We start from the raw sequence: 25,513 nt of genomic DNA, 5'->3' as shown, positions 1-25,513 counted from the left end.
CCTCTCCAACTCACCAAGATGCCGTTTGTCTTTGTGAAATTGAATCTGCCATTGTTTCAGCAGCAGCTGTGGGATTTGCAATGTTTGTGTGTGTGTGTGTGTGTGTGTGTGTGTGTGAATGCACGTCTTAAGAAGGATCACTCTGTGAAGATGTTAAAACCTTTGTAGCGGGTGGGAGAAAGACTCTCAAAATGTCCCCCAGTGCTGAGGCAAACACACTGCCTCTCAACCGGCTCTCCTTTATTTCTTCACCTTTTTGTTTTTGTTTAGTGTTACCGTGGCAAAGAGCTTAGCGCTGTCTCTCCGTGGCTATCCGTTACTACTAAACCGGATAAGCAAGTGTGAGGATTGTGCAATTTCTCTGTTGTTCCTGATGGCACTTGTGGTCCACGATTTTACACGCACAACAAATTTCAAGGGTTGTAGCGTTTAAATGCGTGTGATAAGCCAAAAGAGCATCTGTAGCACTACCTAGCATGGTATTAGCAAAGCATTAGCCTCACAAGGTCACATATTCTGGCCAGAGCAGTGAGCTGACCACCTTAAATTGGCCCAGAAAGGTGTTCAACCTAGCCCTAGCTAGTTTTTTACTAGCTTAGTGCTAGCAGGGTCAGAATTATCGTAGTGTTAGCCAAAGCAGTTGGGGCGTTGGTCTTTTGCTAGCATGGTCAGTGGGGTGTTGGTTCTGAGCCCGGGCCCAGCTGTGGACAAGCCCAGAGTGGGGGCCTCTGTGGCTGGGGCAGGTGTGTCTCAGCGGGGCCTGGCTCTGTGGAGATCTGGCACTGTTCCGGATCTCCCCTCTGTGCTGTCAGCAACTCTTCTCCCGCCCTCTCACTAAACCCCTCTCACCCCCTGGGGTGCAGCGGGAGTTGGCCCAGGGGGGATTACAGCTAAAAAAAAAAGACAAAAAAACTCATCCCCTGCTTTCACAGAAACCATCGGCAACCCGCTTAACTCAGTCTCCTACGCTGGCGCGCACGCCACGGTTCTGTGCCAGCCCATCACTCTGTCTCTCTCTCACCACACCATCTGCACCAGAAACACACATACTACAGGTAAACCCGAACTTCCTGCGTGCTGCCGTCTGATAGGACAGTTTTTAAGCTGTTTGTGTGCACATTTTGAGGTAAAATCTCCAAACAAATTTGCTCAACATCTGTGTTGGGCCTGTGATTTCTACTGTCTCAGGGATGTAGGAGCCCGTGTTAAATATTTACTTTTGCAAATGTTTTGCAAACTTTTGGCCTCCCTGTGTTTTTTCAAGTCTTTCTATGTCTTTCTTTTTTTGCTTTTTTAATCGTAATGAGTTGTTACTTTTCGCGTGTATAATGTGAAAGTACAATTTAGACACCCTTCATTTTTTTATTCTTAAGAATCATGGCGTAGGCAGTGCACATGCTTCGACACATTGAGCTGTCGTGCTCAAAGGTTTTTTTTAATGTAAATGATTGTAATTAAAATGTTAAGATGATTTATTCACCACATATTATGCTTTACATATTATACCTTTTCTAAGACTTTTTTGGATGAAAGGCAAAGAGGTTGCTCAAATTGAGTTAAGTTTCTCAAATTGGTGTCACAATTGAATCTTACTCATTACCTGGTCCCTTTACCTCTCTTCTCATCACTTCCTTTTTTTCCTCCTTATTTCCTATTCTTTTCTGAACTATACTACTACACAACATACATAAAATTAAAAAAATTAAAAATTTCTGCATACATTGGTCATAAAATCTTATCTGTCTGTTGTGACAGATGAGGGTAAAAGTACGTGAACCTTTGGTTTCAGCAGAAATTACAATCACCTACATTTACTGTAATTGTAGGTCAGGCATGCACAACCAATTTATAAAGAAATTCAAACAGTAAATCCAAGGGTTCATATACTTTTTCCAAAACAATACTTGCATAACTATTAAATGAAATACTTATCTTCTGACTTTGTTTCTCTCTGTGTAGGTTTTGAGCTCTGTCCGAACTGACGGGAACCCTATTGACTGCAGATTTAGTCTGACCCAACCCTACCATGTCCTGACTGTGGAGCTACACCAAGAGGCCAAACGCTTCACGTCTGAGGTGCACGAGGAGGCCCAGCCTCCCGATGTCCAAACTTGTGTGTATGAATCTGCTCATGGACGTCTCCAGCGTCTGTCCGGCACTGCTCTATCCCTCAAATCCAAACCCATAACCTGTAGTCGTGACCCGTTGGAGCGCTGGGTTCTCTTGGGGCTTCAGGACTGCTCTGTGGTACTTTTCGACCCACAGACTGGGCTCTCCCAGAGGGCCACCTGCTCCATGGTGCCAGTGATGCTAGCTTGGCATCCTTCAGGAGCTCTGCTGATGGTGGGCGGAGGTCAAGGCGAGCTCCAGTGCTTTGATATGGGGCTCTCGCCTCTCCCTCTGCGGTTAGTGAGTGAAGAACCAGTCCCCAGCTCTGTAGGCCCCAGCCTGCAGCTGTCTCGCCACATGAAAACCTCAGAGGGGCTAGAAGGGATCCAATGGGCCTACTGTCCGATATCCCTGGGAAACGAGGGTCTGGAGGCACATGATTTACTGCTGCTTCAATTTCATGGAGGGCCGCTTGCTGTGCTGAAGCTAAGACTGGGTCAGTGGGACCTTTTTGTAATTGATTGAAATCAAAGTAGAGCATTTCATGTCTAGAACTAAAGGGCCTTGAACGTGATTATATTTATATAGGAGACTTAAAACACAAACTCGTCTAAAATGGCAGTCATTTAAATATATGTAGTATGGATAACTCCAAAGTCACATATGTTGGAACTTATGCCAAAGTTTCAAAGGTTTGAGGTCAGTAAGATTTGTTTTATTATTATTCAGCAATGATCCATTACCTTTGATAAAAAGTGACAGTAAAGACATTTATAATGTTACAAAAATGTTCTACTTCAGATAAATGCTGCTCTTTTAAACTTTCTATTTATGTGAATCTGAAGACTGATAAAAATTCAGCTATGCCATCACAGAAATAAATTACGTTTTAAAATATATTCAAATATAAAATTGTATTTTAAATTCTAATAATATTTCACAATGTTTCTGTTTTTACTGTATTTTTGATCAAATAAATTTAGCCTTAGTGAGCATAAGAGATTCCTTTCAAAAATATGAAAGCATCTTACCGACCCCAGACTTTTGAATACTTTTAAAAATTTTAAATAAATATTTAATTTAATTCGTTTCAAACAACATCTTATTTTGGCTAAAAACTGCCCACATAGGCTGCAAAATAACTTATGACTGACATGTACAGTTTAGCAACAAGTCACAGTTTAAGCTGGTTAGTCAAGTTAAGTTACCTTAATTGTTAAAGCACTTTATACAATAGAAACAGTTTCAAATCAGGGAAGTAACAAAATTATATTACTGTTTCTTTTTGCAAACTTTATCCAATTAGAGACGGATTCAAATTCTGCTGTAAAGCAGCTGTACCAAGGTAGTAATGTGATTATTCAGCTCAATTTAGTTCAGTGATCAATTCGTTATGGATGAACTGGTTAGGGATTTAAATGAAATAGTTGATACCACAGTAATAGACTGCCGTGGTAAAAATCACGCATAGTCTGTGTGTGATGATTACACAGTCCTGATCTTTGATATGTAGTTTATTTTCTACTAAGTGGCACAAATGCAAAACTTTTCTTATTAATTTTTTGGTAAAAAATGGTGCAGCGGTCAGTGCACACACTAGATATCTATGTACATGCGTACATGGATATCATATTTAGTTTTCTTGTTACTAAGTTCTCAAATAAAATTCAGATTATTTTTCAAAGATTTTATGTCAAAATCCTCGCACACTTTGGCAAATCCAGTGATTAGTTCTTCCAAAATTGAACAACCTGGTAAATTGTTTTTAGGACATAAAGTCAGCCGATCGAGTAAGAGCTTGCCCGATCAAGAGAGTGTGTGCTGTTATTGTTTGTAATATGCATGAGAGTGTGGTTGTACCATTTGAAATTGTGTTCATTGTAGAAGACATTTGAGGGAATGGCAGAGGTAGGGGCCAAGTCTTATGAGGTCACTCAATACCCACCCTTGGGCTGCCACCTCCAGGTGCATTCTGGGATGCATTTCTCCGATAAATCATTTACAGTGGCTTACGGTCCCTCCAGGCACCAGATAAAGTTTGCCAATCAAAACCTGCCCATGCCTAGAGTTTAATTTTGACTTTGGAAGTGAATGTGACTCCCAGCGACTCCGTCAAAGTTTTAAATGGAGAGCGAGCGTCAGCAAGAGAAAGAGTTTTCTCCGAGAGAGAGGTAGAAAGCAAGGGAGGGTGGAAGGGAGAGAGAGCTGCAGCAGTTCCCTCTCCTCTGATCGTGTGCCAAGGTTTTGATGAAGAAAGCAAACGCACATCCTTTCTGGCTGATAATTTGGAGCAGCAAGTGAGCAGAGCTTGTTTGCCCGTTTGTGTATTTATTTGTTTGTAAACGTGTTCGTTCGTTGGGCTTGTCTTGCTCACGCGCCCATATTTATTGACTTATATCTCCAAAACTGCTACATGATGAAGTGAGTGAATCGGATGCACAGAAGATGAAAGAGTTGGCAGACCTCCAGTCTTCCCAAGGAAGCAGCTCTTTCTTTTTCTTTCACTCACCCTCCCTTCTTTTTTTTCCTCTCCTCCCTGAGTTATCTCATCTGGGCACGCGCTCGGCACAGGAGAGCTGCTGTACAGAGTGGATACGGGGGGCAGCTGGCCGGCACACTCTGAGAAAGTGAAAAAAAAAGTGAGTGAGGGAGAAACAAGATTAATTTAAAGGAGAGGAATTTGCACAGCATTGCAGTTTAGATGCCTTTGGTTGCATCACATACAGTAGGACACCCTGTTTGTTTTGGTTGGGGCAGATTATGCAAATTGTTAACACTTTCAATTAAATCAATTAGTGGGGTCTTTTTTAACTACTTAATCACAATTAGAAGACCAAGAAAAACAGCTTCAATTGGAGTCGAAATCATTTTTTCAGTTTTTTATAGTCTCATATAGTCTCAGTCTCATAACTGAAAGTCACCTAATTGTTATTTCAAGCTTTTTTTTTTACTTGACAGAACAGTTACATTTTAAAACAAACAAAAAAACATTTCCACTAGATTAATTTCCACATTTAAAATTTGTTTCCCATGGCCATTTCATTTTTTAATTAAATTTTAAATGAAAAAAAATCTTTCTTTTTTTTAAAGTGTATATACATGTGGATGGCTCAGTGTGATGTTTGTCAGCTTGATCACAGGCCTAGGGACAAAGTTAATCCTTTTCTGTTTCAATTTGGTGTATATGTGTGCTATAAACAGCATCATTGTGTTATTCTGACTCTGTGCAGCTCTTCTGTGTCTGTGCTGACGTCTGTCATTTCTTTCTACACTGTTATTAGTCACATTAGTTGCTCTTCAGGGGCTTGTGGGGGGCCTGTTAATTTCCCACATGCAGTTTTAATTGGACCCTCCCTGACCTCTTTTCTAAATTCACTTACAAAAAAATGGTGGCGTCATTTCATTTGCCGCAAAATGGCGCCTCCTCCTGCTCTCAGCGTCCATGGGAGGGGATTTCTGTCTGAGAGGGGAGTTAGAAACAAAAATAGATAAAAAACAGAGTCATTTGCTTTTTCTTGCTGTTATATGTGTGTTTCTGTAAGACTTCAGGAGTCATTAATACAGATTCTCTTGATGGGTTGTTTTATTCATAGACAACATATATCTGTGTTTGTATAATGTTTGTCAATATTTTATTTGCATGTGGTTTTTTGTGGCTGTACTGATGGTCTCCTGTTAAGAAGCGAGCAAGGTTAAGCATAGCTGCGATTGAGTGTGCCGTTCAGAAACAGATCCAGTATGGTTGGATTAAGCTCTATTACATTATTAAATGTGCCTTTACGGGTGTCTACTGCACATTGTGATCACAGACGCTAACATTCTTTTTTCCCACAAAAAGTTAGCAGGAGAAACAGACAGATGAAAGAATGGAATTGAAAGATGTGTCTGAGAGAGAGAAGAGACAGGAACGAAAGAGAGTGGAGCAGATACTTAAGCTTGAGTGTGTGAAATTAAATGTAAGAGAAAGTTTGAGTATAGTTTTGCCTGTGAAATGCTCTTGATGCACTATGAAATCTGAACCTACTGTAAAATCAGCACAAACCTGTAGAAATTAAAAATACTAGCTGATAATGTAACAACAGTGACAAAAAAGTACAATCTAGTGCCCAAAAATAATTTTACTAGCTTACTACAAATATTATAAATAGCTTGTTTTAGGAAAAAATTTCAAGAAAGAAAATAAATTTTCTTAATGAAAAAGTAAAAAAAATTTTTTTTTTTCAAAATATTACTTTGACTAGATAACATTATTTTAGTGACATTTAAATCTGCACAATTTAACAACAATGTTCAACACAACACAGCAGACAACATGTTGCATAAATATATCGGTGAAAAGACAACACTAGAGCAGTTCAACTAAACCAAAACACATCCTTACAACAAACCTTGTTTTTTTTTTGTTTTTTTTTTACTATAATTCTTAAAATTACTTTGTAGTTCTATCTAAATACCATGGCACATACATATTTAATACCATGAATAAACACTACCGTTCAACAGTTTGAAGTCAGTAAATCAGCACATAAGAATGATTTCTGAAGGATCATATGACACTAAAGAGAGACTGGAGTAATGATGCTGAAAAGTCAGTTTTGTCATTTCTGGAATATAAAAATGATTTTTTATGATAAAATAAATGCAGCTTTGGTGAGCATAAGAGACTACTTTCAAAAACATGACAAAAAATCGTAGAGGCATCATAATCATGTTGCAAAATTGGTGTTTATTTGCCTTATCATTACATCGCCTTCTCTCTTCTCACTATATAACTTTGATATCAGCCGTTAAAAAAATTCCTTCAGTTGACCAATAATTTATGCATTCAGATCAGTTTGAAGAAAACTCATCAGTTTGACCCTTTTGTCATTAAAATGCTGCTCTCACTGTCCCTCTCTGATTGATTCTCTGCTGTATGTGGCTTTTTTAAAGCATCCGTTGTTCCTTAAATGAAGGCATTTTATTAATATTTTATTTATATTTTAATTGATACCTCAAAATGATGCCCTGTTGTGTCGTTCCCTAGGCACACTGGCGTGAACTGCTGCGCACTTCAATGAATGTATTGAGGAGTGCAATGGCTGATATCAAGATTTTCAACTTCATAATTCTTTACTTTGTTTCTCGCTGAACTCCATCATATGCCTTCAGAATTGGAATATATGGCACAAGTTGCATGGAACTTATTTTATGAGATGTTCTTTGCATCCTCTTTAGAAAAAAACTTAATGAAAGACACCTTTCTCTGCCATTAAATGCACAAGCGTGAACATTTATATATATATATATATATATATATATATATATATATATATATTAAGAGATAAAAGCCATCATTTGCCTATGAGTGTGATGTATGGCAGTGTTTTAATGGGTTTCAAACCAACAGCTCAGAGGTTGCAAGCTATTGTGAATTTTACAGATTTTTAATAATTCTACTGGGTACCGGCGACTGCACTTTACCAAGTAATGAGATTTCCATTTCATTTCAATTGAGTTATCTTGCTTTTTTTTTAGACTCCTATAAGGTAAGAGGTGACTTCTTCAAATACCATCAGCTGCCTGTTATCTGCCAGGTTATTTTTTTAGATTTTTGTTGAATTGTCTGGTGTTGGTTAATGTTGTCTTCTGTTGTTCTACACTTAATTTAATTGATATTGCCTGAGTGGATGGCATCACCTGAACTTGCCACACCTTGAATCTTATAATTCTCTAAACTACCTGACAGCAATGGGTACGTTTAACCTGAATCGACTGCATTTGCTGTGTGTCAGCTCAGCACACACACAGACACGCACACACACCTGTCCACCGTGCTACAGGGAAAGAACACAGACTGAAGATCGATCCAAAAGTCAATGGCAATCTTACAGAGCGCCGCCTCTAAAGATCTCCAACCTCATACGATCCAGAGCTTGCACAATCTCTATCTTTCTCGGTTACTTGTAATTGTAAAATTTGATTTGAAATGATTTGTGCTTTTTTGTGATTTTTATTTATAGTATATTAAATAGGATTAAAGGGAAATTATGTAGACAAGACTGAGGGAAAGTGATTGGGGAACATGGCTTAATGTGCCAGACCATGACAGTTGCAGTGCCAATGAAAGTGATTTTGTCATGTATTTTATATGTGTCATGTCATAACCATGCAGTCACCTAATAATAAACAAAAACAATATTTGTTCTATGTACAGGTGTGTTTAATGGTGCTCAGCTAGGCCCAGGCGATCTAGTACTTGACCGTTTGCGCTGTGAGGAGGTGGATGCAGCACTGGGAATTTTGGGTAATATGGACTGGGCCATGATGGGAGCAGAGTGTTACAGGTCACTCATCTCCATCACAGATCACCTGCTGAGAAAACCACTGGACCAGCAGACTGAAGGTAAAGACTCCAAACCCTACAGGCTTTGATTTCTGTACAGAGACTAAACTAAGTTCACAATAAACACTTTGAATCAAAAATGTCTTTACACTTTAAAATATCACTTTTTAAATCACGTTATGTGCTCTGGTGTTGATAGTGAAATACAAGCAGGACAATGGAGGACAAAACCATGTTTTGATGGATTGAGAATATACTGATTGTGACCCCAAAAGTATTTGGACCACTTGTAAAATATCAATTTATCAAATCAAGTGGCATTGTTTTAAATGAATCATTGTTTGTTCAGAATTTTGAACACACCTTTCTAGTAAAACATTTCACAAGTTAAAAAAAATATTATTAATTTTTTTTTATTTTTATGAAACCACACACACATACAGTACATACAGTATTTTAAAATTAAAGTATTTTAAGTATTAAAAATGAAAAATTAAAACCCTGATTGTCAAAAGTTAGTGGTTCTTCATCATCATTCATAGGTAATGTAATTTAGTGTTTTTATTTATTTTGAAAAAGTTGACAACATTTTGTACAATAAGAAAGAAAACTTATGTGGCTACTAATTCCCCTCTAACCCACCCCATAGCACTTCGGGACATTGAGCATTATCAAATAAAAAGGAACAAATAAAATTAATTTAAAAAGACAAATAAAATAATGTTAATGACAACACCCATAAGTAGGTTTATAGGTAATGTGATGAATTAAATCATCCACTGTAAGTCACTTTGTCAGCACCTGGTTAAACTTGACTCATGAAAAATGACTCATCATTTGTTTTCAGATTCCACCTTTTTGATATTGTGTACATAATTTGACCTGATGTGTGTGATTGCAGGTCAGTTGGAAGCGGCGCTGGGGCTGTTTTACACTCCCTGCAGACCCCTCTCAAACACTGTCATACTCGAGTACAGAGACCCCATCAGCAGATACGCCCGGCGATTCTTCCATCACCTGCTCAGGTACACACATGTATATAGAATGCGTGTTACATTATACTGTTCACTATATCCACTGCATGTATTGGTGTGTGTTTCTGATTGGAATGGTTTTATATCCTCTTCAATTAAAATAATCATTAAATAAAAATCACTATTCAGTCAGGTGCTCAGAAATTACTATTTAATACTTCTGACTTTACTCTTCCAGACACCAGCGGTTTGAAAATGCCTTCTTGCTGGCTGTAGATATCGGAGCTAGAGATCTGTTCATGGTGAGCTCACACTTTCATACTGCTACCGTACAACTGCCCCGAAAACGTACTTTTACACTTCCAGGAATTCCCAAACCTTTTTTTATCAGCCAAACCTGTAAAAAATTATCTTCAAATCATTTAATTTTCACAGTTCTCTGATGTTAGTCAAAGGTGCTTTATTTAACTTTTCTCCTAAAATGAATGCTTTTTTATTGCATGTGTGTGAAGGGGTTGTAATCACACATTACACTGATCCACTTGTCAGGTTTTGCTTTTACCTCTGAAGGCCAGTATTCCTATTTCAATGGGAAGTCTTCAGGTCAGATTTTCTGCGAAATCCATCGGATGTGACGTGCATGCGACGTACATTCTAAACATATTCCGAAAGAAAACAGTTCCTTTGAACGGCAATAATATTTAAAACTTTTTTGTTGGATTTTTGATCAAGTGAATGCAGCCTTGTTGAGCATAAAACATTTTCAAAAATCCTAATGTCCCCAAACCTTTGAACCTATTTAGTACATAAACTTTTCAAAACTGACAGGTAATCTGCAAGCAGAAAGCACAACTGAATTAATTGAATTAAGCCAATAAACTGTGATTATTCTCTGATTATTATTAATAAAAATATGAATTAATTTATTATTGTGACCGAGGTATGAAAGAAAAATCTGTTTTCAAATTAACTTCAAAATGTGTTTCCATTGTCATGATAACAGTGTAGTTATAGGTGGGTTACACATGCAGAGAGCTTTGAGACTGAGAGGCGGCTCAGGGCAGGTGCAGTTTGGGATTTGAGGCCCCTGACCATGTCGTGTCCCCTCTCTCCTACCATAACAAGAATCCCAGAGACTCCAGAGAGCAACAGTTGCTAAGAACGAGAGGGAGGGGGTGCGGAAGAAAAAGAGCGAGGGAGTCTGTCTTTCACAGCTCTCGTGGCTGCCTGGTACACTATCTTTTCTCTCCCTCTCGTTTCTCACTCCTTTAAATGGTCCTATGTGTGTGACCCCTTTTCTAGGCCTCCTCTCTCCATGCCCGAGTGACACCTTCCCTATTAGCGTTCACACTGGCCGCTGTCTCTCTCTTTCTCTCTGTCCTTTTTTCTTGCAGTTCCTCTCTCTCCCTCCTTCTTTCACGCTGATCGCACTCGTTCCAATTCATTCCCCACTAAGTGCTGCTGCTGAGGGCCCCAATTGAAAAGGTGGAGCTCGAGCCACACAAGCCTGAAAGGGCAGAGAAGAGAAGAAGGGAGGGGGGAGAGAGAAACCTGGATCTGTTATTCTTGGGACATGCACTGGGAAAATGAAAAAGAGAAAGGATGAGAGAGACGCAAGTGGGAAATTATGAATGGGCCGTGAATATCAGTCCTTCTGAATCAACAAAGAGAAGTGAGAGCGAGTGAGCTAAAGGCAGAGAAACGGAGAGAGAGCGAGGGAGCTAAAGGCAGTGGCGTTTCACCCCACGGTTTTGGCTCTTGACTAATTAGCCACAGAAGTTAAATTAAACCAACCGCAGGAGAGAGGGAGAGAAAGAAAGAAAGAAAGAAAGAGAAAGGCAGAGAACGAGCGGGGGTCCCTGCTCCATCTGATCTGGTCCCCTCTGTGTCACAGAGGTCAGCTGAAACAAAACGGACGGAGCCCCACGTAAGAGCCCCCAGTATGAGTCGGGCTCGAGTCTCCATTGTCTCCGAACCAACAATGGAGCACCGAAAGAATTTCTCTTTCTTTTCTTTTGTAAGAAGCCTTTTGTGAAGTGAAGCACTTTGGTGTCGGAAGAAATTGGAGGGGTCGGAGTCACCCAAAGGGGTTGAGAGGAAAGGAGAGGGAGGGCAGGGTTGCCCCTCCACTCATTCACTGCAGTGTTTTGCATAATTGTTACATTCTATACTTGTAATTATCCTGTGATATGAACCTGATAGTGTCTGGTCTAATTCATTTAGCTGTGTTTCGCTGACTTTACTCATTCCTTGCTCTTTTTTGTGATCTGCTGATTAATTAATTAGATCATAATTGTGATCGTATGCTTGCTTTGTTGGTTAATGGGGCGTATGTATGTGCGCGTGTTTGCCTGATCGGAGGGGGTCGTGTTCATATCAACGATTAGACATGACGTGCGGCACTGAGCTGATATTGGTTGGATTCTGTGTCGAGATGGATAATGAACTCTGTAAGACCCTCTCACGTGTCTGATAAACACCTTCCTCAAACTCTCACGTGGATTACAGGTGTGATCCTCCAGAATTGTCTTCACACTTGTGTGTGTGTGAGCGTAAATGTGCAATTGTGCATGCAACGGTTCTTTCTCGCTCTCACGCTCTGCTCCACTGGTCCATGTTAATTTTAAACTCTTTTCTGACGTCGAGCGAATATCAAGCTTCATCGCTGGACCAGCTGTTTATCCTGTCTCCATATGCCTCTCCAGTCAAAAAATAACACTAAAAGGCCGTTTATCCGTGTTTGAGCTCTTAAAGCTCTTAAATAAATAAGATTAGACCAGATCCTGGTCCTCTGTAAGCTGTGGTGAATAAGAGGTATAATATCTGATTTATGTACAGAATTATTGTCATCCCTCTTAGAAGTCTGGCTGGATCCACTCGCTTTTTCTCTGTTTCCTGCCTTCCTTTATTTCTTTCTTTTTCGATCAATCTCTACATCTCTACTTCTGGCTCAGAAAGCATTATGTTCTGCTTAGCTGAAATAAAGGTCTTTAGATGCATTGCTAATATTCACCCTTTCGTTTTCCCTGTCAATTCTCCGTCTTTTGCCAAAAACACGATGCCCTTAGAATGCTCTCTCTATCTTTATTGTTGCATCTGATTTTTCCTCTTGTATATGTGATTTATGGAAATGTGGCCATTCTTAATATACACAGCCACTGAAAGTTCATGCCTGTAACTGATTCAAGGATCCAGACTGTGACTAATAAATCGCAATAACAATTTAAAATCGAAGGAAAACTTATCCGTGATAGTTGAGTTACTCTCAAACTCACATGTTAGTTCAGATTCAGTGAATTGAGTAAGCCGTTACTGAGTTTGCACCACAAACATTGTATAGCACAATGAGTTACGTTTGTTATGTTTAGTCAATTGTAAGGGAATCGATTTGTCTTTTTTTAAAGATGAAGAATCATTGTTTGAATCGTGAGGTTATTGGCTCTCATCCCTGAGCCTGTGAAGAGCTAATTCAAGTGCTGTTTGATGTTTATAAGTCACTCTTAAAAACTCCCCTACCCCCCTCATTTGATCAGACTTGGAGAGACTGGTTGACAAAACAGGCATTAGTGCTCTGCAGGTCTGACTATGCTGTATTCACCCTCCCTGCACCCTCTTTCCGCAGCTCTGACTGATGTCCCTGAAGCGGAAGGATGGGTTTAGCGTTTAAACGGACAGACAGAGAGAGGATCTTATTAGTATCAGAGGCAGCACTGAGATTCTCTCACAACTTTCACTTTAATTTACCCATGAATGGGCCCCTCCAAGATGGTCAAATATAGTCTGTCAATTACATTATTATAAGTTCTTCCAGCGTGTCCAAACATCCGAGGATCTTATCTACAGATACATAAGGATGTTTTGTTGACTGAGAATGTTTTATACCACATTTTTGAACTATACTGAAGATATACATACTATATCAGGTACATTTTAGATAGCTTTAGCTCTCAAATTTAATTGAATGGTTTGAATAAGTTAAATGAATGGTAAACATATGACCAAACATGCTAGTTTACATGTTTGCAAGTTTGTTTTCATTTAATTTAATTGAATTAATTTCATTTAATTTCATTTCATTATTTTACTTATTCATTTTATTTGATATTTTATTTTATTTAGAGTTTAATTATAGCTATTATTCTCTCGGAACTGATAGATGAACTATTGCTTAGCAAATGAATTGTTTATTGTGGTTGTTATTTTTAATTAATAAAACCTAAATATTTGATCATATTTGCTGTTGCCCCGTTTTTATTTGTGAAAGCAGCAAATAAGTATTTCTATAGTGAATTTACTGGTAGGGGAAATTGTTGGTAGGCCTGTTTTTTTCTTTAGTTTATTGCTTGTTTGACATATTTTATGATAATTTTTAAAGACTTTTATTTGAATTCACCAAAAATTTCTGTGGTCAGTGAAGCACATCTAGAGTCATTGTTCACAGACGTTCTCTGAGCAGTCAGATGTGCTTTATCTCTGTTGTTAGTCTCAATCCAGCATCCATTTTGGTGGGACTAATGGTGTGACATTTAAAAACATGTTTGTGGGTTAATGGAGGTCTCCTGACTGCATGAGGCTCTATAATAGATATAGTATAGTCTATTCCCTGGGATGAGAGGGCTCATATTTAAGAGAGAGAAAAAGCAAGAGCGTGTGTGTGAATGTGTGTGTGTCACACACCCACCTGCACATAATGACAATAGTTTAAACTCTAGTCTGACATGAAGAGCATCGCTCCTGCTTTTTAAAAGATGACACATGTCTTTTCCCACATCTTTGTGCTTTTTGAAACCAGTATGATTGCGTCCGGTCAGAGTTCAGGGAGAAAGAGAAAAGGAGGGAGGACAACATAAAGGTGACTGAACAAATGAGCAAGACTGATTTTTGAAAGTTTGATACTTTTATCAGCATCCAAACTTCAAACAGGTTATTTAATCTATTCTCTCTCTTTTTCTCCCGCTGCCTCTATTCGCTGCTTCTCTCTCTTCGAGTAGAGCGCAAAAATGAAAAACGGAAAAAAACTGAAGTATTGTCATGTGAGCTGAGATTAATTTTAGATTGCTCTGCTGTTCTGCTTTACCTTCAAAGGACCTCCATTACGTGGCTGCAGATAAGGGTGAGGTGGTGTTAGCCGCTGTAGCCAAGAAGAAGGCTAATGAAATAGACGCAGAGGCACAAACATCGGCACCAGGTGAGATTTATTCGCATAATGTTAGTTATAATAAAAATGATCCCAAATCTCCTGGTGTATTAATAATGTTTTGTGAAAGCAAATTGTCACTCAAAAACACAAATTATCTGCATGTTTTCATTTGCTCGTTTAGAAAAATTCAAATAAATGCAGAAAGGTATAATTATTTAAAGCTGAACTGTTTTCAGACAGGTTTCCTGACCAATCTCCAATGTTGTTCATTGTTTGAACACGCTAAAAATTATTTTGGAAGGATCTTCTTCTTCTTTTTTTTAACTTAAATATTCTGTTGCTGGTGGTATGTTGTGCTTTTACTCTGAGTTCAAAACATGTACACTGTTCATTTCATTGGGTCTTTCATGATATTACGTAAGACGTATGTGACCCTGACCGTGGCACCACTGGGAAATTAAAAAAGTCATTAGGTTTCGTAATGTTTAATCGCTTATGTAATTATATTTGACTTATTTAAGGTTTTTTTTTAACACTGTGCACAGATATAGAGGAGAGTTTGATTTGTTCACGTTGTTGATTGGCTGAATAGGACGGGTTTAAAGTGCATTGACCTCAGCTGTAATATTCTGTTTTCTACTGACCTGATGAGGACGTCCTACATGCAGCTCTTCAACGATGTTCAACGAATATTTCATTGCCAACAGGATGGGTAGACATTAAAATGAGAAAGGACATGCCGAGGAAAGGAAAAGCAAGTGGGAGATGAGGGACGGACAGAAGTAGTTCAGCTAACAGGTGTACAGAAGAGACAAGGGACGTGTTTAGCGTCTAATAAGGGGGTGAAAACTTGAGGGTGTGTGTGTGTTTCCCACCCTGTCTGCCCATAAGCCTCTTAATTATGTCCTTGATGATTTCCCTGCTCTCTCACCCCGAGCAGACCTTAGCCTTGGAAGGAAGTGCTTAAGAGCATGAATGTGAAATGAACAGATGGGTAAAATAGTCTGTTTGAGGGCATTTTACCACTGTTAATAGTTAAAAATGTTGCAATTAGTCATTGCTTGAGATTTTTTTATACAGTGAAAGATACCCCCCCCACCCCCACCCTTTCTCTCTCTCTCTTTTCAGTCAAATCTGTGTATGTTTTTGGGTCAATAGCTTCTCTCAGGTGCTGATATTGCCTGTGTGTGTTTGTGTGCAGGGATTATTGAGGAATAGAGGAATATTTACAGGAAATTCTGTAGGGCAGCGTGGAAGATCATAAATAGGGAATGAGAACAGTAGGATTCTGCTTTGTACTGTGCATTAAAAAGACAAGGTGTCTTGTTTATATTTGGCCAGCCTGAAGCAAACGTCTCACACTGTCAGCCAACCATGACTCTAAAGGACATACGCACACACTACAAATTCAAAAGCTACTTCACACATTATATGGTCGTTCTCATAAATAAAAGAAAGTGTTGAACAGCTTCAAGGGTATTGTTCTGTTGTGGATGATTATTGACAATTTAGCTGTGCTGCCTAGAGTCTCTTAAACAATATAATAAAGTCTCTTAAACCAATATAATAGATAGGACTGTGCCAATCTATTAAAATATGTAATCAAATTGTCAAAAAACGCTCTACAACACCTCCTTCTGGCGTCATTCGACCCTTTCTCTTGAGTATTAAGACTTCATCTCCCATCTTCCAGCTCTGCCCTCGTCACCATCCAGCCCTGCTGAATTCCCTTGTCATCTTCAGCATTATCACCTGTTGCTCCTTATCCTCCCTTTATATGGACTGCTTACTCTTTTGTTCTCTGTGAAGTATTTATTTGCCATTCCATCTGTGTCGCCAGTGGTGGAGGAAGTACTGAATCTCAGTACTTAAGTAAAAGTACAAATAAGCAGATAAATATTTACTTTAGTAAAAGTAGAAGTAACACAATGACAACCATACTTAAGTAAAAAGTACCTGATTTTAAATTTACTTTAAGTATTAAAAGTAAAAGTACTTGCATAATTTATTTTCTTAATGTCTGTTTTCTAATGATTAATAAAACATTTAATTCTAACTCATTCAACCTAATACTCCTATAATGATGTTCAATAATGATGGAAAAAAAATGTCACCATTTCTGAAACAAGCTTGCAATTAGGCAATATACACATCATGCTTATCCTTACTATATGTTAATAACTATGGCAGTAAACACGATTAATTTATGGTGTAATTCTGAACCTCTTGGCTTGACTTAACCCTAACCAAATGTATATTACACACGGTGTGTTTCCAATGCATGTAAAAACTAATTTGCGCGTATAAATTGCTCTATGAACGCACTGCGTGCGAGACGCATTCAGTGTGACCGGGTTGATATATCTAGAGCCTCCATTTTTGCACTCAGGTCTAAGTCCCATGGCCCTCTATCAGAATCCAGAGTTTAAGGAAGATCAGAGAAACTCAAAATTTCGACCCCCCCCAAAAAAATTTTTTTTTAAAAAAACGACAGTGTTACCCCTGTCATTTTTTTTTTTTTGTGTGTGTGTGAAAAAATAAGTTTCTCCAATCTTCTTGAAACTCTGGATTCTGATAGAGGGCCATGGGACTTAGACCTGAGTGCAAAAATGGAGGCTCTAGACCCTTCCAGAGCTGAGATAGTGAGATATTTATAATGGCATAAATGCTACGTGGTAGGCATAAATGCTACTCTGGAAGGGTCTAGAGCCTCCATTTTTGCACTCAGGTCTAAGTCCCATGGCCCTCTATCAGAATCCAGAGTTTCAAGAAGATCAGAGAAACTCAAAATTTCGACCCCAAAAAAACAAACAAACAAAAAAAAAAAAACGACAGTGTTACCCCTGTCGTTTTTTTTTTTGTGCGAAAAAATAAGTTTCTCCAATCTTCTTGAAACTCGGGATTCTGATAGAGGGCCATGGGACTTAGACCTGAGTGAAAAAATGGAGGCTCTAGACCCTTCCAAAGCTGAGATATTGAGATATTTATAATGGCATAAATGCTACTCTTGAAGGGTATAGAGCCTCCATTTTTGCACTCAGGTATAAGTCCCATGGCCCTCTATCAGAATCCAGAGTTTGAAGAAGATCAGAGAAACTCAAAATTTCGACCCCCCCCCCCCAAAAAAAAAAAAAAATGACAGTGTTACCCCTTACGTTTTTTTTGGGGGGGCGAAAAATTAAGTATCCCCAATCTTCTCAAAACTCTGGATTCTGATAAAGGGCCATGAGACTTAGACCTGAGTGCAAAAATGGAGGCGTTAGACCCTTCCAGAGCTGAGATATCGAACCTCAAAATTTCGACCACAAAAAAAAACAACAGTGTTACCCCTTACGTTTTTTTTTTTTTTGGGCGAAAAATTAATTATCCCCAATATTCTCAAAACTCTGGATTCTGATAGAGGGCCATGAGACTTAAACCTGAGTACAAAAATGGAGGCTCTAGACACTTCCTGAGCTGAGATATCGAAACTCATAATTTCGACCACAAAAAAAACCCCGACAGTGTTACCCCTTACGTTTTTTTTGGGCGGGGCGAAACATTAAGTATCCCCAATCTTCTCAAAACTCTGGATTCTGATAGAGGGCCATGAGACATAGACCTGAGTGCAACAATGGAGGCTTTAGACCCTTCCAGAGCTGAGATATTGAAACTCAAAATTCCAACCCGAAAAAAAAAACGACAGTGTTACCCCTTACGTTTTTTTTGGGGGGCAAAAAATTAAGTATCCCCAATCTTTTCAAAACTCTGGATTCTGATAGAGGGCCATGAGACTTAGACCTGAGTGCAACAATGGAGGCTCTAGACCCTTCCAGAGCTGAGATATCGAAACTCAAAATTTCGACCAGAAAAAAAATGACAGTGTTACCCCTTACGTTTTTTTTGTTGGGGTGAAAAATTAAGTATCCCCAATCTTCTCAAAACTCTGGATTCTGATAGAGGGCCATGAGACTTAAACCTGAGTGCAAAAATGGAGGCTCTAGACCCTTCCTGAGCTGAGATATCGAAACTCAAAATTTCGACCCAAAAAAAAAACGACAGTGGTACCCCTTTCGTTTTTTTTTTTTCGGGCGAAAAATGAAGTTTCTTCAATCTTCTCAAAACTCTTGATTCTGATAGAGGGCAATGAGACTTAAACCTGAGAGCAAAAATGGAGGCTCTAGACCCTTCCTGAGCTGAGATATCGAAACTCAAAATTTCGACCCAAAAAAAAACGACAGTGGTACCCCTTTCGTTTTTTTTTTTTTTCGGGCGAAAAATGAAGTTTCTTCAATCTTCTCAAAACTCTTGATTCTGATAGAGGGCAATGAGACTTAAACCTGAGTGCAAAAATTGAGGCTCTAGACCCTTCCTGAGCTGAGATATCGAAACTCAAAATTTCGACCCGAAAAAAAAACGACAGAGGTACCCCTTTCGTTTTTATTTTTCGGGCGAAAAATGAAGTTTCTCCAATCTTCTCAAAACTCTGGATTCTGATAGAGGGCCATGAGACATAGACCTGAGTGCAGCAATGGAGGCTTTTGGCCCCTTTCTGAGCTGAGATATCGAAACTCAAAATTTCGACCACAAAAAAAACGACAGTGTTACCCCTTACGTTTTTTTTTTTGGGGCGAAAAATTAAGTATCCCCAATCTTCTCAAAACTCTGGATTCTGATAGAGGGCCATGAGACATAGATCTGAGTGCAAAAATGGAGGCTGTAGACCCTTCCAGAGCTGAGATATTGAAACTCAAAATTTCGACCCGAAAAAAAAAACGACAGTGTTACCCCTTACGTTTTTTTTGGGGGGCGAAAAATTAAGTATCCCCAATCTTCTCAAAACTCTGGATTCTGATAGAGGGCAATGAGACTTAGACCTGAGTGCAACAATGGAGGCTCTAGACCCTTCCAGAGCTGAGATATCAAAACTCAAAATTTCGACCCGAAAAAAAAACGACAGTGTTACCCCTTACGTTTTTTTGGGGGGGGGGGGGGGGCAAAAAATTAAGTATCCCCAATCTTCTCAAAACTCTGGATTCTGACAGAGGGCCATGAGACATAGACCTGAGTGCAACAATGGAGGCTTTAGACCCTTCCTGAGCGGAGATATCGAAACTCAAAATTTCGACCACAAAAAAAAACGACAGTGTTACCCCTTACGTTTTTTTTTTGTGCGAAAAAATAAGTTTCTCCAATCTTCTTGAAACTCGGGATTCTGATAGAGGGCCATGGGACTTAGACCTGAGTGCAAAAATGGAGGCTCTAGACCCTTCCAGAGCTGAGATAGTGAGATATTTATAATGGCATAAATGCTACGTGGTAGGCATAAATGCTACTCTGGAAGGGTCTAGAGCCTCCATTTTTGCACTCAGGTCTAAGTCCCATGGCCCTCTATCAGAATCCAGAGTTTCAAGAAGATCAGAGAAACTCAAAATTTCGACCCCAAAAAAACAAACAAACAAAAAAAAAAAAACGACAGTGTTACCCCTGTCGTTTTTTTTTTTGTGCGAAAAAATAAGTTTCTCCAATCTTCTTGAAACTCGGGATTCTGATAGAGGGCCATGGGACTTAGACCTGAGTGAAAAAATGGAGGCTCTAGACCCTTCCAAAGCTGAGATATTGAGATATTTATAATGGCATAAATGCTACTCTTGAAGGGTATAGAGCCTCCATTTTTGCACTCAGGTATAAGTCCCATGGCCCTCTATCAGAATCCAGAGTTTGAAGAAGATCAGAGAAACTCAAAATTTCGACCCCCCCCCCCCCCCAAAAAAAAAAAAATGACAGTGTTACCCCTTACGTTTTTTTTGGGGGGGCGAAAAATTAAGTATCCCCAATCTTCTCAAAACTCTGGATTCTGATAAAGGGCCATGAGACTTAGACCTGAGTGCAAAAATGGAGGCGTTAGACCCTTCCAGAGCTGAGATATCGAACCTCAAAATTTCGACCACAAAAAAAACCAACAGTGTTACCCCTTACGTTTTTTTTTTTTTGGGCGAAAAATTAATTATCCCCAATATTCTCAAAACTCTGGATTCTGATAGAGGGCCATGAGACTTAAACCTGAGTACAAAAATGGAGGCTCTAGACACTTCCTGAGCTGAGATATCGAAACTCATAATTTCGACCACAAAAAAAACCCCGACAGTGTTACCCCTTACGTTTTTTTTGGGCGGGGCGAAAAATTAAGTATCCCCAATCTTCTCAAAACTCTGGATTCTGATAGAGGGCCATGAGACATAGACCTGAGTGCAACAATGGAGGCTTTAGACCCTTCCTGAGCTGAGATATCGAAACTCAAAATTTCGACCACAAAAAAAAACGACAGTGTTACCCCTTACGTTTTTTTTTTTTGGGCGAAAAATTAAGTATCCCCAATCTTCTCAAAACTCAGGATTCTGATAGAGGGCCATGAGACATAGATCTGAGTGCAAAAATGGAGGCTTTAGACCCTTCCAGAGCTGAGATATTGAAACTCAAAATTTCGACCCGAAAAAAAAAACGACAGTGTTACCCCTTACGTTTTTTTTGGGGGGGCGAAAAATTAAGTATCCCCAATCTTCTCAAAACTCTGGATTCTGATAGAGGGCCATGAGACTTAGACCTGAGTGCAACAATGGAGGCTCTAGACCCTTCCTGAGCTGAGATATCGAAACTCAAAATTTCGACCACAAAAAAAAACGACAGTGTTACCCCTTACGTTTTTTTTTTCGGGCGAAAAATTAAGTATCCCCAATCTTCTCAAAACTCAGGATTCTGATTGAGGGCCATGAGACATAGATATGAGTGCAAAAATGGAGGCTTTAGACCCTTCCAGAGCTGAGATATTGAAACTCAAAATTTCGACACGAAAAAAAAAACACGACAGTGTTACCCCTTACGTTTTTTTTTTTTGGGGCGAAAAATTAAGTATCCCCAATCTTCTCAAAACTCTGGATTCTGATAGAGGGCCATGAGACTTAGACCTGATTGCAACAATGGAGGCTCTAGACCCTTCCAGAGCTGAGATATCGAAACTCAAAATTTCGACCCGAAAAAAAAAACGACAGTGTTACCCCTTACGTTTTTTTTGGGGGGGCGAAAAATTAAGTATCCCCAATCTTCTCAAAACTCTGGATTCTGATAGAGGGCCATGAGACATAGACCAGAGTGCAACAATGGAGGCTTTAGACCCTTCCTGAGCTGAGATATCGAAACTCAAAATTTCGACCACAAAAAAAAAAAACGACAGTGTTACCCCTTACGTTTTTTTTTTTGGGCGAAAAATTAAGTATCCCCAATCTTCTCAAAACTCAGGATTCTGATAGAGGGCCATGAGACATAGATCTGAGTGCAAAAATGGAGGCTTTAGACCTTTCCAGAGCTGAGATATTGAAACTCAGAATTTCGACCCGAAAAAAAACGACAGTGTTACCCCTTACGTTTTTTTTTGGGGCGAAAAATTAAGTATCCCCAATCTTCTCAAAACTCTGGATTCTGATAGAGGGCCATGAGACTTAGACCTGAGTGCAACAATGGAGGCTCTAGACCCTTCCAGAGCTGAGATATCGAAACTCAAAATTTCGACCCGAAAAAAAACCCACAGTGTTACCCCTTACTTTTTTTGGGGGGGGGGCGAAAAATTAAGTATCCCCAATCTTCTTAAAACTCTGGATTCTGATAGAGGGCCATGAGACTTAGACCTGAGTGCAACAATGGAGGCTCTAGACCCTTCCAGAGCTGAGATATCGAAACTCAAAATTTCGACCCGAAAAAAAAAACGACAGTGTTACCCCTTACGTTTTTTTTTTTGGGCGAAAAATTAAGTATCCCCAATCTTCTCAAAACTCAGGATTCTGATAGAGGGCCATGAGACATAGATCTGAGTGCAAAAATTGAGGCTTTAGACCCTTCCAGAGCTGAGATATTGAAACTCAAAATTTCGTCCCCGAAAAAAAACGACAGTGTTACCCCTTACGTTTTTTTTTTTTTGGGCGAAAAATTAAGTATCCCCAATCTTCTCAAAACTCTGGATTCTGATAGAGGGCCATGAGACATAGACCTGAGTGCAACAATGGAGGATTTAGACCCTTCCTGAGTTGAGATATCGAAACTCAAAATTTCGACCACAAAAAAAAACGACAGTGTTACCCCTTACGTTTTTTTTTTTGGGCGAAAAATTAAGTATCCCCAATCTTCTCAAAACTCTGGATTCTGATAGAGGGCCATGCGACTTAGACCTGAGTGCAACAATGGAGGATTTAGACCCTTCCTGAGTTGAGATATCGAAACTCAAAATTTCGACCACAAAAAAAAACGACAGTGTTACCCCTTACGTTTTTTTTTTTGGGGCGAAAAATTAAGTATCCCCAATCTTCTCAAAACTCTGGATTCTGATAGAGGGCCATGCGACTTAGACCTGAGTGCAACAATGGAGGCTCTAGACCCTTCCAGAGCTGAGATATCGAAACTCAAAATTTCGACCCGAAAAAAAAACGACAGTGTTACCCCTTACGTTTTTTTTGGGGGGGCGAAAAATTAAGTATCCCCAATCTTCTCAAAACTCTGGATTCTGATAGAGGGCCATGAGACATAGACCTGAGTGCAACAATGGAGGCTTTAGACCCTTCCTGAGCTGAGATATCGAAACTCAAAATTTCGACCACAAAAAAAAAACGACAGTGTTACCCCTTACGTTTTTTTTTTTTTGGGCGAAAAATTAAGTATCCCCAATCTTCTCAAAACTCAGGATTCTGATAGAGGGCCATGAGAAATAGATATGAGTGCAAAAATGGAGGCTTTAGACCCTTCCAGAGCTGAGATATTGAAACTCAAAATTTCGACCCGAAAAAAAAACGACAGTGTTACCCCTTACGTTTTTTTTGGGGGGGGCGAAAAATTAAGTATCCCCAATCTTCTCAAAACTCTGGATTCTGATAGACGGCCATGAGACATAGACCTGAGTGCAAAAATGGAGGCTTTAGACCCTTCCAGAGCTGAGATATTGAACCTCAAAATTTCGACCCGAAAAAAAAACGACAGTGTTACCCCTTACGTTTTTTTTTTTTGGGCGAAAAATTAAGTATCCCCAATCTTCTCAAAACTCTGGATTCTGATAGAGGGCCATGAGACTTAGACCTGATTGCAACAATGGAGGCTCTAGACCCTTCCAGAGCTGAGATATCGAAACTCAAAATTTCGACCCGAAAAAAAAACGACAGTGTTACCCCTTACGTTTTTTTTGGGGGGGGGAAAAATTAAGTATCCCCAATCTTCTCAAAACTCTGGATTCTGATAGAGGGCCATGAGACATAGACCAGAGTGCAACAATGGAGGCTTTAGACCCTTCCTGAGCTGAGATATCGAAACTCAAAATTTCGACCACAAAAAAAAAAACGACAGTGTTACCCCTTACGTTTTTTTTTTTTGGGGCGAAAAATTAAGTATCCCCAATCTTCTCAAAACTCTGGATTCTGATAGAGGGCAATGAGACTTAAACCTGAGTGCAACAATGGAGGCTCTAGACCCTCCCAGAGCTGAGATATTGAAACTCAAAATTTCGACCCGAAAAAAAAACGACAGTGGTACCACTTTCGTTTTTTTTTTTCGGGCGAAAAATGAAGTTTCTCCAATCTTCTCAAAACTCTGGATTCTGATAGAGGGCCATGAGACATAGACCTGAGTGCAACAATGGAGGCTTTTGGCCCCTTTCTGAGCTGAGATATCGAAACTCAAAATTTCGACCACAAAAAAAACGACAGTGTTACCCCTTACGTTTATTTTTTGGGGCGAAAAATTAAGTATCCCCAATCTTCTCAAAAATCTGGATTCTGATAGAGGGCCATGAGACTTAGACCTGAGTGCAACAATGGAGGCTCTAGACCCTTCCAGAGCTGAGATATCGAAACTCAAAATTTCGACCCGAAAAAAAAACGACAGTGTTACCCCTTACGTTTTTTTGGGGGGGGGGGGGCGAAAAATTAGGTATCCCCAATCTTCTCAAAACTCTGGATTCTGATAGAGGGCCATGAGACATAGACCTGAGTGCAACAATGGAGGCTTTAGACCCTTACTGAGCTGAGATATCGAAACTCAAAATTTCGACCACAAAAAAAAACGACAGTGTTACCCCTTACGTTTTTTTTTTTGGGCGAAAAATTAAGTATCCCCAATCTTCTCAAAACTCAGGATTCTGATAGAGGGCCATGAGACATAGATATGAGTGCAAAAATGGAGGCTTTAGACCCTTCCAGAGCTGAGATATTGAAACTCAAAATTTCGACCCGAAAAAAAAAACGACAGTGTTACCCCTTACGTTTTTTTTTTTTTGGGGCGAAAAATTAAGTATCCCCAATCTTCTCAAAACTCTGGATTCTGATAGAGGGCCATGAGACTTAGACCTGATTGCAACAATGGAGGCTCTAGACCCTTCCAGAGCTGAGATATCGAAACTCAAAATTTCGACCCGAAAAAAAAAACGACAGTGTTACCCCTTACGTTTTTTTTGGGGGGGCGAAAAATTAAGTATCCCCAATCTTCTCAAAACTCTGGATTCTGATAGAGGGCCATGAGACATAGACCAGAGTGCAACAATGGAGGCTATAGACCCTTCCTGAGCTGAGATATCGAAACTCAAAATTTCGACCACAAAAAAAAAAAAAACGACAGTGTTACCCCTTACGTTTTTTTTTTTGGGCGAAAAATTAAGTATCCCCAATCTTCTCAAAACTCAGGATTCTGATAGAGGGCCATGAGACATAGATCTGAGTGCAAAAATGGAGGCTTTAGACCTTTCCAGAGCTGAGATATTGAAACTCAAAATTTCGACCCGAAAAAAAACGACAGTGTTACCCCTTACGTTTTTTTTTTGGGGCGAAAAATTAAGTATCCCCAATCTTCTCAAAACTCTGGATTCTGATAGAGGGCCATGAGACTTAGACCTGAGTGCAACAATGGAGGCTCTAGACCCTTCCAGAGCTGAGATATCGAAACTCAAAATTTCGACCC

At 39.4% G+C, this 25,513-nt stretch overlaps 1 protein-coding gene across 8 annotated transcripts in view; it reads left to right on the top strand.

Annotated features, from left to right (window-relative positions):
* Window positions 1-25,513, top strand: part of wdpcp (WD repeat containing planar cell polarity effector) — a 128,152-nt gene that overhangs the window by 40,659 nt on the left and 61,980 nt on the right. For 6 of the 8 annotated variants that reach the window (XM_089120349.1, XM_089120348.1, XM_089120350.1 and 3 more), the window contains 5 exons: window positions 1,960-2,605; window positions 8,306-8,494; window positions 9,336-9,459; window positions 9,647-9,710; window positions 14,494-14,596. In XM_089120349.1, coding sequence (XP_088976475.1) covers window positions 1,960-2,605; window positions 8,306-8,494; window positions 9,336-9,459; window positions 9,647-9,710; window positions 14,494-14,596 — 1,126 coding nt within the window. Of the gene's footprint in view, window positions 1-932; window positions 1,056-1,959; window positions 2,606-8,305; window positions 8,495-9,335; window positions 9,460-9,646; window positions 9,711-14,493; window positions 14,597-15,093; window positions 15,638-25,513 lie in introns of those variants that run through there. The other 2 variants (XM_089120352.1, XM_089120351.1) reach the window with 2 other exon arrangements.

Source organism: Pimephales promelas, chromosome 15, assembly GCF_988280905.1.
Source record: "Pimephales promelas chromosome 15, fPimPro1.hap1.1, whole genome shotgun sequence".
In the NCBI taxonomy this organism is placed as follows: Eukaryota; Metazoa; Chordata; class Actinopteri; order Cypriniformes; family Leuciscidae; genus Pimephales; species Pimephales promelas.
This window is presented reverse-complemented; position numbering and strand designations above follow the sequence as displayed.